This window comes from Ciconia boyciana, chromosome 4 (assembly GCF_034638445.1).
Source record: "Ciconia boyciana chromosome 4, ASM3463844v1, whole genome shotgun sequence".
NCBI classification, from domain to species: domain Eukaryota; kingdom Metazoa; phylum Chordata; class Aves; order Ciconiiformes; family Ciconiidae; genus Ciconia; species Ciconia boyciana.
In genome coordinates this window covers 68,689,922-68,709,590 of record NC_132937.1, presented here as the reverse complement: position 1 = coordinate 68,709,590, position 19,669 = coordinate 68,689,922, and the positions used below count along the sequence as shown (strand labels likewise).

The 19,669-nt window shown below is 47.4% G+C and overlaps 2 protein-coding genes across 10 annotated transcripts in view; both read left to right on the top strand.

Moving 5' to 3' along the window:
• MEGF10 (multiple EGF like domains 10) overlaps positions 1-8,157 on the top strand; it is a 110,977-nt gene extending 102,820 nt beyond the window's left edge. For all 6 annotated transcript variants that reach the window (XM_072859768.1, XM_072859773.1, XM_072859770.1 and 3 more), the window contains 3 exons: positions 850-894; positions 2,487-2,693; positions 3,679-8,157. In XM_072859768.1, coding sequence (XP_072715869.1) covers positions 850-894; positions 2,487-2,693; positions 3,679-3,839 — 413 coding nt within the window. In that variant the 3' untranslated portion in view covers positions 3,840-8,157. The remainder of the gene's footprint in view (positions 1-849; positions 895-2,486; positions 2,694-3,678) is intronic.
• A 7,679-nt stretch (positions 8,158-15,836) lies between these two features.
• The window catches only part of PRRC1 (proline rich coiled-coil 1), a 33,133-nt gene continuing 29,300 nt past the window's right edge, over positions 15,837-19,669 (top strand). Inside the window, exon 1 of one of the 4 annotated variants that reach the window (XM_072859775.1) lies at positions 15,837-16,031. The gene's annotated coding sequence lies outside the window, so the exon portion shown is untranslated. Of the gene's footprint in view, positions 16,032-16,074; positions 16,236-16,300; positions 16,419-19,669 lie in introns of those variants that run through there. The other 3 variants (XM_072859777.1, XM_072859776.1, XM_072859774.1) reach the window with 3 other exon arrangements.

The window sequence follows — 19,669 nt, the reverse complement described above, 5'->3', positions numbered from 1 at the left end:
TGGTAAAAACAACAGAACGGCTGACATGAGATCTAATAAATAAAGATGGAGTAGGAATGAAATTAATTGGTTTAAGTCTCCTCAAATAACATAATTTGGGTCTTGGAAACTATGAATTTTTTTTACAGAGATACTGTATAGATAAAATGATTTTAGGCTTTTGTAAGGCTTCTAGCATAGTACTACAATGCAATCTGATTAAAAAATTAGCACTCCATGATATCAATCAAAGCTATTTGAATGGATTAGTAACGAGGTAAGTGCCAGGTCTCTGAAGACAGTTGTCAGGCATTACTGATTGCTGATGTTTATATTGGGATTTATATTGAGAGAAATCTGTTACAAACAGATAATTGCAAAGCTGTAGACTTAGGTGCTAGGTATTTAGACCATTCCTGCAGGTCAAGGGACTGGAACAGAGTGACCTTGGACAACACAATGGGAATGATTAACTTTGGAAGCAAAGTACCAAAAATTGGAGCAAACTTTGCATACCCTGAGATTTTCAGGTCAAGGTGGAATGCCTTTCTGGTAGCAAAAAATATTCTTTAATCAAACAGCAGTTATTAGGCTCATTCAAGAGTAACTGGGAGAAACGTAATGGCCTGTGACATATGTGAGGACCTTAACCACCTTCCCTGTTCAGAAAGCTACTGTTTGAAAGTGTGCAGGCAAATAGTAACAATGGTTCTGTAACCCTATACTGGGCAGTTTCACAGTGCTTATGAGAGAATTACTCTGCTAAAGTAGAAATTGGTCCCAAAGCAATTTGTAAAGCTTTAGGAGCTGTTATCTAATCACTTTTCTTTTACTTTAAAATTACTCTGTTTTTTATATCATTTTTCTCAGGTGCTTTTGGACTTGATAGGGGATATTTGGGAAAGTCCTTGAAAGGTGAGGTTATTTTCTGATGCATTTAGATGAAATGACATAGACATTCAGTTTACTCTTCTAAATTATCTTTGGTTTCTGTGTGAAGAGAATATAAAATAATTTTGGACTAAATTATTCCTAGACACTGAATCAATGCATGAAGTTTGGGTTTTTTTCTTTTTTGAGGGGAGGGTTTTTTAAAAAAAAAACAACAAACCAAGCCCCCTGTGTGTCACATACATCAAATGTTTCTGTAATGCTTGAGTCAGGAAATGGCGCTATTCTAGACAGAAGAAGGGGGATGGCCCTTGAATTCAGCCTAGTGAGCCAGGTAAGGATGCACGCTGCCTCTGATGAAAGGCTTTAAAAGAGAGCCAATTCCTCTTGCAGCTGGCATGGTCAGTGTAGGACTGCATGACTACAAGCCTGCAGTGCTTCGTCACACTTACTGCAGGCCTTTGGAAAGGATATCAAAATATGAATACATAGAAAGCAATGAAAAGCTTCAGAAATTCACAGTAGTGATTATATTTTGATCTTTTGAATTATCCAGTTTGCTCATAAGACTTTATACTGGACCACACTGGTGTGTGTCACTATTTTTGTTGTATGATTAAGGTATGCCAAGGGTAACTAGAATGCCTGGATATGCAAACAATGAGAAAAGTGTAGCTAAGTCCATATGAATAATGAGTTAAATATGTAGTCAAAAGCAGCTGGTTTGTCACCTTGTGTATAATACGGCACAGTTAAGCTGAAGGAGTGATTTATTATACCTGACATTTCCTGGTTTTGGAGGATTAGGGGAAGCCCAATATAAAATATCTTAAAGGACTCACAAAGTTATGAGCACCTATCTACTGACAGGTTCACCAAGGTCAGTCTCATGCTGGATATTCAGAATCAGGAACAAGCTGAGAAAGTCTCAGCTCTAAAGGTTAAATAACACAGCATATCACAAAACAATACAGAGAACAAAGTAACACAGATACCACAAAATCTCTTCCCAGCATAAGAAAATACGTCTCCTCTTAAACTACAGTTACCTGTCCTTCAGTTAAATCCTGAAATGACAAGCCACCTGATGGTTCCTTTTCAGTTCTCCTAGGCGAATCTTACAGAAACTTATAAGAAGCTGGTTACACTTGTAGTGTGGCTGCATACTCAAACTTTGCACCAAACAGGCCATCCCTATAAGTCACCTTACCATCTGCCTAGACATTGCTATTGGGAACAGTCTTAGATCACTTATTTTAATAGTGTCCTGAGTTCAGCACTTGGAAAGGCAAAAAGTATTCTGAAGTGTCTATTAAAAACTGATTCTACACATTATCTGTATTTAAGGCTAGCTGCTATTTTAACCAGAATTGAAAGTGCTCAGACTTTGCAACAGGAATTTGCTGATGGCAAGATCAAGCCCATAAAAGAGCATAGCAGTAGAGGTGCTTTCCTTAATTGCTGTATAACAATTTTGAAGTGTTATGACTGGTTTCCATTTAAACACTCATTAATGAGTGACTTCTTAGAACTCAAAATTAAAGAATGCCCTGTTTAGTAGCAATGTCCATAGTATGTAGCATGCTTCAGAGAGTAATATGTTTTTCTGTTTGCAGATCTAGTGAAGAACTCAGAATACAATTTAAGTAATTGCTCATTAAGTAGTTCTGAGAACCCGTATGCTACTATAAAAGACCCACCAGCTCTTGTACCAAAAAGTTCAGAATGCGGATATGTAGAAATGAAGTCACCAGCACGCAGGGACTCCCCATATGCTGAGATCGCCGGCTCTGCTTCAGCCAATAAGAACGTTTATGAAGTTGGTAAGTACAAAATCTATGTCTAGATGTTGAAGGTTAAGAACAAAGAGCACAGGACTGTTTTTTCTTTGAATCAGTTTAGTCAAAACACATGAAAAATCAATGAAAAAAATGATGATGCGTTCAGATTCTCTTTTCTGCTCAAAAGCTGTAACAACAATCTCATTCTTTTGAGGTAAGTGGTGTAATTCACAAGAACAGAGTTTGAAATACCTTCAGCTCTGTTCTATAACCTCAAGGTACCTCTGAATTTCCCTGGTTTGAAAGCCTTTCTTTAAACAACAGCATAAGATAAGCTTAGCATTTGATTGCAATGTAATTAAATTCTAGATTAGGGCTGTTAAGTACCGAACGCAGCTGGAGTAAGTGTATGGGAGGGATAGAAAAGTTCTCTTTCCTCCTCTGGATCAGAAAAAACAGCATCTTCACCCACAGATGTAGTATTTCACTGATATGGGCCCTATCTAGTTACTGCATTACTGCAGTTCCTGTAGTTACAGAAAACTTTGGGGTCTTTGGAATGGTAGTTATTCTAATGGTGTCTGGACTGGAATAAAGTGTATGTCACATCTCACAGGATACCATTTTCCTTTTCTGTCCCCAATTAGAGATTCCTCTGAAATCCATCTATATCCCCATTGTGTTTCTAAGGATTTTTATAAAATCTTGATTAAAAACCCCAAATTTGGGCTTTTTTTAAGTTTGTCCACACACAAAGAAGAGATGCTGGTCCAGTTGCTTCTGTCAGTGAATATGCTTATGGTAGGGCCCCGCTGCAAGTCCACAGGTGTAACTTAGTGTAAAGCCAAAACACCTTAACATCAACCTTTGTTTCTACACCTGCATTTCAGGACTCAGCATGACAAGGGATCTTTATATTGAAGCAGAAAGGAGAGGATATTTTGTAATGCAGACTGAAATGAAGTACAGTGTTTGCCTTCTGTTTGCTGCTTCTACTGTTGAATGTATGTGCTCTCTTTTATCACAGAACCTACAGTGAGTGTTGTCCAGGGAGCATTCAGCAGCAGCGGACGTTTCAGCCAGGATCCTTATGATCTTCCAAAAAACAGCCATATTCCATGTCATTATGACTTGCTACCAGTTCGAGATAGCCCCACATCCTCTACGAAGGAGGTCAGCAGTGAATGACCCCAAAAGCTGATGCATAGCACAATGGGACTCTCAAGGGGCAAAGTGGCATGTTTGTGCTCCTTCCTCTAATTTACCATCATATTTGGCTCCTAATCTGTCCAGCAGACAATTGCTGTACATTAAACAGAATCTCAACATGAGATTTGTATTATGTATACAAGTGACAGATGGACAAATGCCACACTCTGGGGATCCTGATCATTCTTTTTTTCATGGCAGTAAATTTTATAGAAACAGGTATGCAACACATTTATACTGTAATATACTGGCTTAAAAATATTAGTTTGCAGATCAGTTTTGTTAACATCACATTTCAGCAACTTTAAATATAGACTTCATGTTTGTCATGTTTCAGAGTAGAAATACTCCCAGGACAGTGCAATTTACCAAATACCACTTCGTACAGGTGATCTGATTCACTAGTTATGTAGAAGAAGAACTGCCTTGCCAAATTTTACCTTCCATTCTGATCTTTAGTCAAGACATATTAAGAAACAATTTGATGGGGATAAGTAAGCACAATACTGCAGTTGTTTGGGAAATCCATCATCAGGCTTTTTTGTCTATTAACGGTGGTGGGCTTACCTTGCTTGAATAGTTTTGGAGATAAAAGCATTGCATACATCAATATTACATGATGCTTCAAGATCTCTTGGTACTCCAGACCCAGCACCAGTCTTCAGCAAATCTTTTGCTACCATTCAGCTCCATATGTTGCAGTTCTGACCACTATTTCTGCCATACACAACTAATAATCCATAACATATCAGTAACTACTTCATAAAATATGTAAATTAAATCAGTTTATTTTTGTCACCATGGACTGATTATGTAAGGAGTGGACAAAGGTGATGACTGCTGTAAATCTTAACTGCAAGGAAAGGTTTACATTTTATAAACAGGTAGTAATAATGACTGTAATATAGGATAAAAATAGTAAAGTGTTCTGATTTTTTTTTCTTAGAAATAACTAAGCAATCTCTGTGCATACTTGCTAAAAAGGCACCTTTTCTTTTTTATAGTTGATATAGGGAAACACATGCTTAAGCTGGTCTTTTGCATTGCTGATAATGTGACACATGTACCCCCTGTTCTTCATTAACTTGTGTCTCCATTTTTACGCTGTGTGTCTGTGTTTCTAGTGATCTAGCTTGTAATTGCAAAAATATTCTACTGTGTGTCCATTTCTTTTGCATTTTTGCCAACTGGCCTTTATTTTGTCTGGTTAAAGGGACCTCTGGGCAGAAGGAGAGGATTAAAGTAAGAATTCATGTCATACTGATGTCTGTCAGAGGTGGTTAGCTAATACGTAATAGTTTAGCTTAATGAATTAATTGCAAAAAAAATTAAGGTGATTTGTCGAGGATAATAACAAGAATGCAGAAGAAAAGTAAAAATCAGTCCCTCTTTAAAGTTCAGCTTATTGTGTTGACTATATGGATGGAGACCATCTTTCCAAAAGGCTCATTTCTCTCCCTCCAAGACAGTCTGTTATGAACTGCATAATTCAGTGGAAATTAAATTTGCCAAGGTATCCATCCATTGAGGCAAAATTGTCCCCCAGACACGTCAGCCTAAAAATAAAATGGTTGATATAGACTGGACATACTCTTTCAGTGGAAGGTTACCTTTAGAAATGTAAAAATGATGTGGCAGTATTACTTCCAGCTGCTGCTGCTGTCAGTGATGCTACCTGCTAACATGCTCATAACATAACCCCAGCAGGCCTTTCCACCCTGCCCTGGCAGTAACTCTGTAGCTTCTTGTGAATAGCTTGTCCTGAGGGTTGGTATATCCCTGATTGATGGGGAAAGGATACAGGCAGTTGCATCATATGGCATATAATGGGAAGCACTAGTCCTCTCTTTCTGTGTTGGGGTCACATTTTGGTACATGAGACCTGTGATAACGATGTGAAGGGCAGTCAATAGGTCAAGAGTTTGGTATATGTGCTCTCCGGCTTAGCACAGGGAGTGCCACAACCATTTTTATCTTTACATCTGGACTGCAATACAGTCTGAGACAAAGAATTATCACTATTGTGACAGCATTGATGTATTCCTAAGAAAATCACAACCAGTTGCCTTTGGAACACTAAATGCAACAGAGGATCAACTGGAAGAAAAACTGAAAAAACTTTTGCAAAATTTTTTTAAAAGGAACCCCAGAGCTGAAATGAAAATACAATTTGCTTTTATTTGTTGTCACTGAAGTGGTGATAAATGAGAGATATGCATCCAAAGACATTGTTGCGGATGTGCCCAAGCCTGAGAATGTACATGCATGTGTGAAGTGCCCTGTAATGCTCTTGGTTCTCGCTGGCCACAAGCACTGGCAGTTTTGCAGTTCCCTGGGCATTTCTTGTATATCCTTGACATAAATAATTCGATTATCTTTGCATTTTGCAAGTACAGAAATTAACTGCAAGATTTCAAAAGCCAGTTACCATTTAATCCCTCTGTAAGACAAAGTATTGATTGGGTTTGTGTGCATATAGATAACATGTAGAGCTACTGGTATATACATGTGTTTGTACTGTGTGAAACAGACTTTAAAATAAAACCTTTCTTCTCTGAAGCCATGAATAGCAAATGCTGTATTTAGCAATTGTGAGCTCACAAAACTGTATTTTCTTACCCTGTGTAAAATTTGGAGACCACTAGATAAATTAATCTTCATAATATAAACAGCTTTTTTATATGAAAAAGTGAAGAGCTGAATAAATTATATTTGTTTGAAAATTTCCAGTATGTCACATATCCTCAAGTGATATATTCAGCCAAATATTAATGAAAACAGATGAGTTTGTGACAATTTTGCCTATTGTGTATGTTCTAAATATACACATTACTGAAGTCTGCCTTTCTATATGTGGGTAAAACTCCTGCTGTGTAGTCAGCATAAGCAATGTCTGCATATATCTGAGCCAGATTTGCAATACATATAGGTTGAGTAAACGACTTGTGAATTTACTTCTGTGAACGATCGTTGGTAGATGCTCAGAAAACAGATTCCCTGCAGGGGTAATAAATTCTTGCTAAATGATAGCCATGTATCATTCCAGAGGAAAAAAAGCACGTGGGACTTTGATTAGCAATCCTGCTGTCTCCTGTACGGCTAGGGAGACTTGCTCTGGAGCACACTCTGCTGTCAATTTAAGAGATCCCCAACTCAATTCCTCATGACTGTCACACAGCCCTTTTTGTAGATCCCAGGAAGCTCTTCAGAGAACTTTAGTATTTCTGAACATGCATACTATATTGTGGTGGGAACTTAATGAGTAAGTTGATATAATAATTTTAGCAAACACCAACTACTCAGAGAATTGGCTTCACCACAGACAGGAATGGAAAGAGACGCCTTGCCTTGATATATTCACATTGCAATAGTGAGAAACATAGCATTGAAAATGGAGATAGCTATCCCCTAGCAACTTGTTATCAGTTTAATAAAGTGCAAAATGCTGCACAAAGTTAATAGCTGATTTTAAAGTAAGTAGTGAGTATAAACTTTAGGTTTTAAATAATGTAGGCATATTAATTCTGGTCATTTAGAAGCATAATGAACCTCAAGGCTTTTTACTGTATCAAAGATTTTTAATCACAACACACTGTTACACATAAAATTTCTCCTTATCTTGATCTACCCAGAGAACTCCCATTAATTTTAATTGGAGATGTGCATGCAGATTACAGGGGAAAGAAGATTTCATTGTACTCATACTTTCTGCTGAGACAATCTGCAAAGTCAAGTTAATACTGAAGTGAAGTTAGGATAAAACAAAATCAAAAGTGGGCAATGTGTTATTTAAAATATATTGGATTTTCCAAGTACTGTGACTACAATTTAATTTTTTATTAGATATGTGTCCAAATAATAATCCTTATACTGAAGCTCTAAAGTCCAGGCTGAAGAATACAGAGCTAATTTTGACAAAAATGCTTTATATTAAAGATTGTATATATAGTAGTTTAAATGACTGAAAACAAATGGGTGCATGTTTATTAATTACTGTAAAGAAAATGTTATCATTTGGTACACTCATACTAGTGCTAGAGCACTGAACCTAACTCTTCTATCTTCAGTTTTTTAGCCCACAAGACTTCACTTTGATATGATTGAACTGTAATATGTTTTTAAAGAAAACCTATCAAGTATGCCTGGCTTTTTTTCTTAGCTGTAACAAAAAAGTGTTTTGTTGTGAAAATATATCTATTTTCCAAAGATGACTGATGTTCATCATTCTGCCCTTCACTACCATTTATTTCACTTCAAATACCTGTAGCTTAATGTAATAAAGTTTCTAATGAAAGATGGGAAATGCTTTGAATTTTTTTTCTTTGTTTTTCATTTGCCTAGGATGGATCTTGAAATAGCATGGGAAATATAAAAAATATTATCCTTGCCCATGCTGGACCACCAAGTAATGTGTTTTATTTTCCCTCATACAGAAAGCAAGTGGTTTAGGAGATACTTTGTGGAAAATCAAGGCTGATTTTGAAGTGCTGAACATTTGTGATTACTGTCTGTTCCTGCGGGAATTAATTCTGTAAATGGGGCGATTCTTTCAAGCCTGGGTCTTGAATGCTTAAAGCTTTAACTTTGAGAAAGATGGGGAGCTGAGTTACCAAACACAAGGCATTTCCCCTTTTTAGTAGGATAATAGCCTTGGATTAACCACTAAAAAGCCAGTAACCGAAGTACAAACATGGCATAAAAGGGGATAACATACTGTAATTTCTGTTTTGTAACTATGACCCCCTAAGATGAATCTAAAACACTGGCTACAGATAGATGGTGGTGTTATCCCACAAGTGTGAGGTCGTTTACCCAGTGTGCAAGACACCAATATACACACAGGGCAGAGGCATTTAATTTCATGTCTGTGCAGAGATGGGTGCTAGGTGGTCATTCCACAAAGCTAGCACAAAGTTTGGTCATGCAGGTACAATATTTATACAGTCTAGTTAGAGATATGCATAAGTAATTACACAAAGCAGTTTTCTATTGCTCTACATTTCTCTTATTTCAACTTAAAGCTAGAGTCCTACTTTAATATTCTGGGAAAGCTTTCAGGAAGTGGGGGGGTAGCTTTCTTTGGTCGTTAATGGAGTCAGTGGTCGTGATCTCCTCCTGCCGTCTTTACCTTTCCCTTAGTTTCAGTAAATCCTCTTGACTTCGTGTAGTGCTGTATCCTCCCAGCCCAGCAATCTCCCTTATAACAACGTTTCCTCTATCCTTGAAGTCCTTGAAATTCCTCGTCTTAGTTTCTTATTCTAAGGTTAGTAATTAATGAGGCCTGTATATTCCCCTTTTATCAGTCTCTTTCTTCAAGGGCACGGTCGTTAGCAAGGAATGTGTTCATCATACAAAAAGTGTCTTGTCTCATAAGGCCTCTCTGGACCTTACAGCAGTGTGGGAAATTGTTATTTACTATCACAGTTTGAACACGGATGAGAGATTTGGCATTAAGAACTAATCATAGAAACATAGAATGGTTTGGATGGGCAGGACACAAAGGGAGGAGAAAACCCGCCCAAGCGAGCCCAGTGCTGCCTGTGACCCTCCGTGGCAGGAAGCAGGGGAGCCCAGAGGGCTGGCCAGCAGGGCTGGGCTGTGGGGAGAGCCTGCGGGACTTTGTCCTGCAGCCTCCCAGGGAGGCACGAGGCGTTATCCAATGAACCCTCTGGCCGTGTGTGCCTGGAGACGTCTGCCCCAGCCGGAGCCACCTGACGGGGCCCTGGGAAGACACGGCCGAGGCCCCTCGGTGACTTGGCGTGAAACACCCATGCCGAGCACAAGAGGTGGGGGGATGGAGCGGGCAGTGGCGTTGCGGGAACCCCGGATGCGTGTGCTGGGGCTGCAGCACTGCCAGGGAGAGCATCACGGGCAAAGAAGGCCCGTCGTGACGTCCCTGAGCGATGGCTTCTGATGTCACCAAGTCCCCGAGTGATGCATTCTGTTGTCACCGAGTCCCCGAGAGATGGGTTCCAATGTCTCCGAGGGATGAGCTGCAACATCTCCAAGCGATGGACTATGATGTCGTCGAGCGACGGATTGTGACCACACGTCCCTCGCTGCTTATATCCGGGTGCTGAGTCTCACCCAGTCGGCTTGTGGCCACACTCCAGCTGAGCGAGTCGGCGAGGTTTGGAGTGTTGAGCGAGGCCTTTGGTGCTGGTGGTGTGCTCGGGGAGTTGTTCCTTGCAGCTCTCAGTGCCCGACCCCAGAGCCATTGAAGGATTTTCCCCGGCCCTGCCAGCTTCAGGCAGCCGGGGCAGCCAGGAGGCACGCTCGCAGCAGCAGAGGTGAGCTGGGAGGGGAAACCTGGCCCTGGGGCGGGGAGCTGGCAGGGTTTCCTTCTTGAGGGAACTTCTGGGCACTTCTTCCACCCCTCCCCGGGCCAGCCAATGACCGTGGCCTCTCTTCCTTTTCTAGCGCGACACCCGCTGCTGCAGCACCGGTGAGAGGGAGCAGCTCAACATCACCAGCTCCCCCCAGCCCACCACAGCACGTGGAGATCATGCCCACGGAGCTGGACGACCGCTGTCCAATATGCCTGGACAGCTGGGACAATGCCGCCTACGTGATGCCATGCCTGCACCAGTTCTGTTACGCCTGCATCCTGCGGTGGGCTGAGAGCAAGCCCGAGTGCCCCCTCTGCAAGGGGAGAGTGCAGTCCATCGTGCACTCGGTGCAGGCGGATGACGACTTTGAGGAGCAGGTCGTCACACCATCTGCGGCGTCATCAGTTGTTGGCCGCCAGGCAGGAGGAGCTCCTGGCCGTCCAGCTGCCCACAGCCCTGCAGCAACAGAACGACAGCCAGTGGGGACGGTGCCCAGGGCTCCTCTGGGTGGCCTCCAGCCACCCACCTGGGCATCCCTTTTCCAGGACCACCCAGCTCTCCTCCAGCCCCTTCTGCCCTGGGTGCGTCAGGAGCTGGGGCTGATCTTTGGCAACCAGCATGCGCAGGCAGCCATAGTGGAGGACCTCGTCATGCCCCTCCTGGTCCTCTTCGGGCTGGATGAAGATCTTCTGGTCCAGCTGCTGGGGGCCTCCCTCCAAAACCACGCGGTGACATTTGTGCGCCAGCTTATCGATGTCGCCGTGCAACGGTACAGCGGGGAGGCCCACCGTCTGCTGGGCCTGGAGGACGGCCACGCTGCCGGGGGGCGGGAGGGCAGCCCCGTGGCTGCCCCCCGCCCTGCTGCCTCCCGAGGAGGGTCTCCCACACCTGGCCCGGCCCCCTCCAGCAGCCCTGAAGGGACCAACAGCGACGACCTCCCCAGCACCTCAGCAGCTGCCCTTCGTGGGGGTCCCGGCAGCCCTCCCTCTGCCCCCATTCCTATCCCCGGGGAGCAAGAAGAGCCCCAGGAGGAGCCCGAGGAAGCCGCGGCACGTCCGTCTACTTCCAGCCGAGGCAGGGAACGCTCCCCTGGGGGGCCACAGCGACCCGCGAAGAGGAGGGCCGGTAGCCCCAAGGCCTCTTCTCCCCCCAAGAAGAGGCCACCCCGCCGGCAGCACTAGAACATCCCAGGCGCTGCTGAAACCAGGGCTGGGCCAGCAGCTGGGGCATGCGCTGGCCCTCAAGGGCTCCCGACCCTCTCAGTCTAATTATCAGGCAGTAAAAGAAAATAAAGGCCTGAAAAGTGCAGAAAAAGTCTTGGTGTTAATACTAGTGCCGGTGGCGTTGCTGTCGCCACCCGTGCTGCTTTCTTCCCCTTTTTCTGGGGCTATGCCCAACGTTTCCTCTCGTTGTCCTTAGCAGAGCGCCGTGGGGCTTCTCCCTCTGCTCTTGCACAGCCTCGTTGCCCTGCTTTGACTACCATGGGGCTGGACCTGTGCTCTCGGAGTGCCTCCCTCCCCAGCACACAGCGCCATGCGTCTTGGTAATTTTACAGAGATGCTTTAGCAGTATTATTACTTCCAGTTCACAGCTGAGAGGCTTAAGATTCCCTAGGCAAAACTGGCAGCTGCCAAAAGCTCCAGAAAGGCCAAAGGAGTATTGTGTGCTGTTCTGTGTGCAGTTCTGGGCCCCACAGTTTAAGAGGGATTTTAAGGTCCTTGAATGCATCCAGAGGAGGGCCACAAAGCTGGTGGAAGGGCTGGAAGGCATGCCCTGTCAGGAGCAGCTAAGGACTCTGGGCTTGTCTAGTTTGGAGGAAAGGAGGCTGCGGAGTGACCTCATCGCTCTCGACAGCTTCCTGAGGAGGGGAAGTGGAGAGGGAGCTGCTGATCTCTCCTCCCTGGGATCCAGCGACAGGACACATGGGAATGGTTCATGGCTGCGCCAGGGGAGGCTTAGACTGGACATTGGACTAGATGATCCGAGAGGTCTTTTCCAACTTTAATGATTCTATGATTAGGAAGCATTTCTTTACCGAGAGGGTGGTCAAACACTGCAACAGGCTTGCCAGAGAGGTGGTCGATGCCCCAAGCCTGTCAGTGCCTTCACAAGAGACATTTGGACAATGCCCTTAATAACAGGCTTTAGCTTTTGGTCAGCCCTGGAGTGGTCAGGCAGCCGGGCTAGATGATTGTTCTAGGTCCCTTCCAACTGGAACTATTCTGTTCTAGTTCTATTCTATTCTATTCTATTCTATTCTATTCTATTCTAATCAGTATTTGTGAAAGCTGCTGAACTGAAGGAAAACAGGAAGTGGTCTTCTGAAATTGCAGCTTATGGAAGCTGTTGCACCTTTGGAAGCCTTTGCTACATTTCCCACTGGCAATGCTGTCTCTTCTGGGACTTCAGTGAGCATCCCTTGACGGGCTTGTGACAGTTGTGCTCTGGGTTGTGTCCACTCAGGTCTTGAAGACCTCCAGGCTCAGGGACCCCACCTCCTCTCTGGGCAACCCACGCCAGGGCTTCATGGTCCTCACAAGGATTCTGGGTTGGATTCCTTATCTCCAGCCTGAGCCTCCCTAGCATCAGGAGATGCCACTGTCTCTCACAGCATCACAGAATCGTATAGGTTGGAAAAGACCTTTAAGGTCATCGAGTCCAACCGTCTCTCACCCTCCCACCAGGCCGTGCTGGGAAGAGCCTGTCCCCATCCCCTTGATGCCTTCCCCACAGGCACCGGGGTGGGCTGTGAGGGGCCCCGACACCTTCCCTGCTCCATGCTCAACCAGCCCCAGCCCCACAGACCCTCCTTGTCTCCCCTGAGCCCCTCTGCTTTGTCGGCCTCCCTCCTGTCCAGGACCCCAGCTGGGACGTGGTGCGGGGATGAGGCCTGATGAGTGCTGAGCAGAGGCGATCGCCCTTGTGCCCTCTGGCCAGCGGAGAAAGAGAGGAGAAAACCCGCCCGAGCGAGCCCAGTGCTGCCTGTGACCCTCCGTGGCAGGAAGCAGGGGAGCCCAGAGGGCTGGCCAGCAGGGCTGGGCTGTGGGGAGAGCCTGCGGGACTTTGTCCTGCAGCCTCCCAGGGAGGCACGAGGCGTTATCCAATGAACCCTCTGGCCGCGTGTGCCTGGAGACGTCTGCCCCAGCCGGAGCCACCTGACGGGGCCCTGGGAAGACACGGCCGAGGCCCCTCGGTGACTTGGCGTGAAACACCCATGCCGAGCACAAGACAAGAGGTGGGGGGATGGAGCGGGCAGTGGCGTTGCGGGAACCCCGGATGCGTGTGCTGGGGCTGCAGCACTGCCAGGGAGAGCATCACGGGCAAAGAAGGCCCGTCGTGACGTCCCTGAGCGATGGCTTCTGATGTCACCAAGTCCCCGAGTGATGCATTCTGTTGTCACCGAGTCCCCGAGAGATGGGTTCCGATGTCTCCGAGGGATGAGCTGCAACATCTCCAAGCGATGGACTATGATGTCGTCGAGCGACGGATTGTGACCACATGTCCCTCGCTGCTTATATCCGGGTGCTGAGTCTCACCCAGTCGGCTTGTGGCCACACTCCAGCTGAGCGAGTCGGCGAGGTTTGGAGTGTTGAGCGAGGCCTTTGGTGCTGGTGGTGTGCTCGGGGAGTTGTTCCTTGCAGCTCTCAGTGCCCGACCCCAGAGCCATTGAAGGATTTTCCCCGGCCCTGCCAGCTTCAGGCAGCCGGGGCAGCCAGGAGGCACGCTCGCAGCAGCAGAGGTGAGCTGGGAGGGGAAACCTGGCCCTGGGGCGGGGAGCTGGCAGGGTTTCCTTCTTGAGGGAACTTCTGGGCACTTCTTCCACCCCTCCCCGGGCCAGCCAATGACCGTGACCTCTCTTCCTTTTCTAGCGCGACACCCGCTGCTGCAGCACCGGTGAGAGGGAGCAGCTCAACATCACCAGCTCCCCCCAGCCCACCACAGCACGTGGAGATCATGGCCACAGAGCTGGACGACCGCTGTCCAATATGCCTGGACAGCTGGGACAATGCCGCCTACGTGATGCCATGCCTGCACCAGTTCTGTTACGCCTGCATCCTGCGGTGGGCTGAGAGCAAGCCCGAGTGCCCCCTCTGCAAGGGGAGAGTGCAGTCCATCGTGCACTCGGTGCAGGCGGATGACGACTTTGAGGAGCAGGTCGTCACACCATCTGCGGCGTCATCAGTTGTTGGCCGCCAGGCAGGAGGAGCTCCTGGCCGTCCAGCTGCCCACAGCCCTGCAGCAACAGAACGACAGCCAGTGGGGACGGTGCCCAGGGCTCCTCTGGGTGGCCTCCAGCCACCCACCTGGGCATCCCTTTTCCAGGACCACCCAGCTCTCCTCCAGCCCCTTCTGCCCTGGGTGCGTCAGGAGCTGGGGCTGATCTTTGGCAACCAGCATGCGCAGGCAGCCATAGTGGAGGACCTCGTCATGCCCCTCCTGGTCCTCTTCGGGCTGGATGAAGATCTTCTGGTCCAGCTGCTGGGGGCCTCCCTCCAAAACCACGCGGTGACATTTGTGCGCCAGCTTATCGATGTCGCCGTGCAACGGTACAGCGGGGAGGCCCACCGTCTGCTGGGCCTGGAGGACGGCCACGCTGCCGGGGGGCGGGAGGGCAGCCCCGTGGCTGCCCCCCGCCCTGCTGCCTCCCGAGGAGGGTCTCCCACACCTGGCCCGGCCCCCTCCAGCAGCCCTGAAGGGACCAACAGCGACGACCTCCCCAGCACCTCAGCAGCTGCCCTTCGTGGGGGTCCCGGCAGCCCTCCCTCTGCCCCCATTCCTATCCCCGGGGAGCAAGAAGAGCCCCAGGAGGAGCCCGAGGAAGCCGCGGCACGTCCGTCTACTTCCAGCCGAGGCAGGGAACGCTCCCCTGGGGGGCCACAGCGACCCGCGAAGAGGAGGGCCGGTAGCCCCAAGGCCTCTTCTCCCCCCAAGAAGAGGCCACCCCGCCGGCAGCACTAGAACATCCCAGGCGCTGCTGAAACCAGGGCTGGGCCAGCAGCTGGGGCATGCGCTGGCCCTCAAGGGCTCCCGACCCTCTCAGTCTAATTATCAGGCAGTAAAAGAAAATAAAGGCCTGAAAAGTGCAGAAAAAGTCTTGGTGTTAATACTAGTGCCGGTGGCGTTGCTGTCGCCACCCGTGCTGCTTTCTTCCCCTTTTTCTGGGGCTATGCCCAACGTTTCCTCTCGTTGTCCTTAGCAGAGCGCTGTGGGGCTTCTCCCTCTGCTCTTGCACAGCCTCGTTGCCCTGCTTTGACTACCATGGGGCTGGACCTGTGCTCTCGGAGTGCCTCCCTCCCCAGCACACAGCTGGGAGGTAACAAGAGTTAACAGAAGCGAGTGTATTTAAAATACACTTTAAATTCCCAGAATTAGAAATCCAAGAAAGGGTGCCTGATGGCTTCTTAAGGCTGTGAAATTTAAGTCCGTCGTTATTTTTCTCCCTCCGGTAGCCAGAGGGGCTGTTAATACCCACGCCGCTAATGATTTGCGCAGCTGTGAGCGCGCGACAGCACGCAGGTATGGCGGGGTGATGGCGTCGTGCCTGCACAGGCCCCCGCAGCAGTCCCCCGCCCCGGTCAGCGCCCGTTGTCCCGCCCGTCCCGCCTTCCCTCCTGGGCGCACCGCGGCCCCTCCCCGCGGCCGCCCGCGAACGTGGCAAAAGAGGCGTCCTGCTGCCGGTTGCCGCCATTTTGGAGGCAGGGAGCGAGCCGCGCGAGGGGCACGGCGGGCGAGGAGTGGCACCCCCGCCCCGGGCCGAGGGACGCGCCGTCTGGGACCCGGGGCGCCCGGGTGCGCGGCGGCCGGGCGAGGGGAGGCGCAGGCCGAGACGCTCCGTCGTTAGGTAGCGCCGCGGGAGACGTGGCAGCGCGGGGCGGGGCCGAGCGGCTGCGGCGCCGCTACGGCTGCTGGGAGCTGTAGTCGGCGGCGGAGACGGTCGCCGCCTCCGTTCCTCGCTGGCGGGGCTGGGGCGCGGCTGTCCGGCGAGGCGAGCGCGGCCGGCCGGGCCGCGGCGGAGGGAGGCGGCGGGCTCAGGTGCTTGGGCTCGGTGAGGCCGCGTGTCGTGGCGGGCAGTGGGGCCGCGTTGGCACCCGTCGTCCCCGGCGGCGGGGAGGGAGTGGCTGGAGGGCTGGGCTAGGCCGGGCGGTGGCGGCGTCCCGCGGCGGTGGCTCCCCCGCGCTCCCGGGTGCGAGGCCGTTGGGTGCCGTTGCGGCCCGAAGCGGCTGGGCAGGTGCGGAGGTTAGGGGGTGGGGCGGGGGGCAGTGTGGGAGGCTATGGCACGTAGGGCGGGGGGGCCGCTGAGGGGTTTCTCGGTGAGCGGGGTGGGATGCCGGCGGGGTCCGCGCCGCTCTGCCTGGCCTGCCGGCCTAGGCTGCGCCGCTCTGGTGGCCCGTCAACGTCGGGGCCCTGCGGGGCGGCTGCCGGCCCGACCGCGTGTGTGCGTGTGTTTGCGCGGGTAGAGGCCCCGGGACGAGCTCCGGGAGCCGTCCCGAGACTCCCGCCCGGGTGTTTTTCCCCCTTGGGCAGCACACCTGGGGCTGCCGGTGTCGGCCCCTCACCAGGCTCAGTCGTGGAGAGCAGTCAGGGGCCTGATCCTGCTATGTGCGCTCTGGCTTATTCCTCTTGTTCCGAGCCATCTTGCCCTTCTAAAGGGCAGCAGCGGCTCCTGTCCTCCCTGCTGACAGGAACACGCTTTGAGGCTTGTTGTAAGGTGAGGGACCTGGACTATGAATGCAGATCAGAGTCCTTACAGTAGGACCGTTTGCTGCCTCAGTGACTGGTGGCATTGCAAACACATACGTGGACCAGCACTCCATAGAATTCCTAGCTGGCTCGTCCTGGTGCCTTGCCAGGTCATATATTACCCTGCTCTTGTGAGTCACCCTCCGAGTGACCACGCTTCCTCCAGGCACTGTGTAGAGAGTTTCTGTGCTTGGCCTCAGGGCTGTGCATTCCAGCCTTGCAGCTAGGGATGGAAATGCTGGTCCTGGTAAAAGTGTGTGTTTTCAGCTTGAATTAGTGTGATTGACAGTGGAAATCCTCACCCTGGAGGATCTGTTAGTATCTGATAGAAGTGATGCTTCAGGAGGTTTATTAGGTATTATAATGTCTCTGGAGGCATTGTTGAAGTGATTTGCCCTTTATTTATATGATTTATTTATTTTTATTGTCACATTAAAAAAGCATTGTTTCTTTTCAGGAAAAACCTCTGAAAGTGCTGACGCTGTTGCATCACATTATATGATATAGCTACTGGTGCAAATTGGTAGAATGTACATAGTTTTGTTTAGCTGTTTCTTCCATGGTTTTATGTAGTCATATGTAACATTGTATACTAGATCAGTAGTTCCCTGACTGTGGTCATCAGTTTCTCCATGGAACTAAGTGGTCCATGGAGCTACATAAGTTTTGTGATATTTAAAAATAAATATTTGATGGTAAGGGTGTGTGTAGTCTGGATTAAATCCCGAGGGTTGGCAATGGCACTAAGAATGTGGAAACTAAATAATTGTCAGAGATTAGGAAGCTTTTAGAAAAGTGGAACTTCCTATCTTTTGTGGTATCTATGGACTACAGTAACTCTATCTGCAGTAGTCTCAAGACAGGGCCAACCCCTTCTGGCATGTCTGGTGTTTCGAGCCGTCTTGGTACTGTGTTAGGTCTGAGGCATACTGGATTCTGCTTGGTAAACAGACTTTTTTTTTAAGGTGAAAAAGTGATGCTGGTGTTGTGGTTAACATTATTTATGCTATGAATGTAAAACAGGTGTAGGAGAGTTCTGTTATCTTTTTTTTTTTTCCTTTCCCCGATTACCTCTCTTTAAGGCTTTGGACTTTAGAACAAGTCATTTAACACCAGCTGGTTAAACTGATGATCCCTTTATGCCCTTCCTTTGCCTTCAGTGAGGCTTTGTATGTCCTCTGGGACCTGCCTGCATTTAACAGATCAGAGTCAGAATGAAGTTTTTTCCCTGACTTTGTGCTCGCACTTTCTGAAATGGAATAAACCAATGTGAGGGATTTTTCAGATGAAACTTTAATAAATTAACAGTTCAACTCTCTAATATACTAACAGTTCAACCCTGTTTTCGGGTTTTTTTTGTTTTTTTTTTTTTAAAGGGTGTTGCCTTTTTGATTGATGTCAGCTTCAGTCCATCTTTAATAGCTGAAGTTTTTTCTTTTGTCATTTCCTTTCTTGGTCATTCTGTTTTTAATCTGTCTTTTGCATCTTTATGAGTTCTTGGGCTTTTTGTCCCTTTGACTTCTCTCCTGTTGAGTAGAAGTATGTTCCTGTGAATCTGTCTTATCAGTTAATGCAACCTAGGATGTAACATTTTATTTGAAGAAGTTGTTGCACTGGGAATAGCTCCAAACAATTGATTTGTTCAAATAAATAAATGACTGCTCCTTATTCTGGACAGTTGTCAACTTGCGCTTAGCCATTAACAATGTATGTGTTACCAGTCCTGTTCCACATGCTTAATTAAAATAGTTATGCCTATTATGATTGAAGACAAGACGTTTAATAGCATTTGACTTTAGTATTCCAGCTGTGGTTTTGTTTCATTTTAGGCTCTGCTTAGAGAATAGTTTTGCCTCTTAGGGTTCTTAAGTATATGGTGTGGGTTTTTTATCAGCAGGAGCATCTACCAAAATACAAGAAGGGGTTAATTAAGGATGACTGAAAATATGGCCTCATCATAAACTCTGAAGTATGACTGATTTCTAGATAATGTGTTTTTATCCATGTAAAATTTGCTATTCTCCATTTGTAGGTACTCCTATCTTTAACTGTGAATTTCTATATTTTAGAGTAATAACCTGAAGAATGCTTTTGAAGTATGGTTGTGTCGTTAAGATTATTGCAAAATATTAGCACAAATGTAATTACTTCCTATTAAACTTAAGTCAAAAGATGACTAATTTGCCAGTTCCACCTTATGGTCTTTAAATCAAATTATTTCATTCCTGCTTTTGATACGAGTCCTGTTAAAATTTTCAGTCAGAACTTTAGTCTGGTTTTCCCTTCAATATACACAGGCCTTGCATTTGGGAATTAGGTTAATGGCTGAGATTTGGCTTTAGGTTAATGGATGAGATTCAGCTGGTGAGAATCAGTAAAATATAGTTACCAGTCAACTAGGGATAGACCTTGCAGGTATGCTATATTTTCTTTGTGTAACGTGAGGGTTTAACATCATCCTTATAGTGTCTTTATTAGTATTGACAATGGTTATTTTTTTTAACCAAATAATTGATGGAAGCCTAAGAAAATTCATGCTTCTGCTTCTTGAAGGGGTTATTTTAAAGATGACTGATCATTGGGAATGTGGTTTTTCTGTATTTTTCCGTATTTCTCTTTTCCATATCCCTTCCTTTTTACTTACATGAAAGCATAAGACAAGATTTTCTTCTAGCTAAATGTGGTGAGATTGTCAAATTTGTGAAATCAATTTATGATCACAAATCACTAGATGGCAGT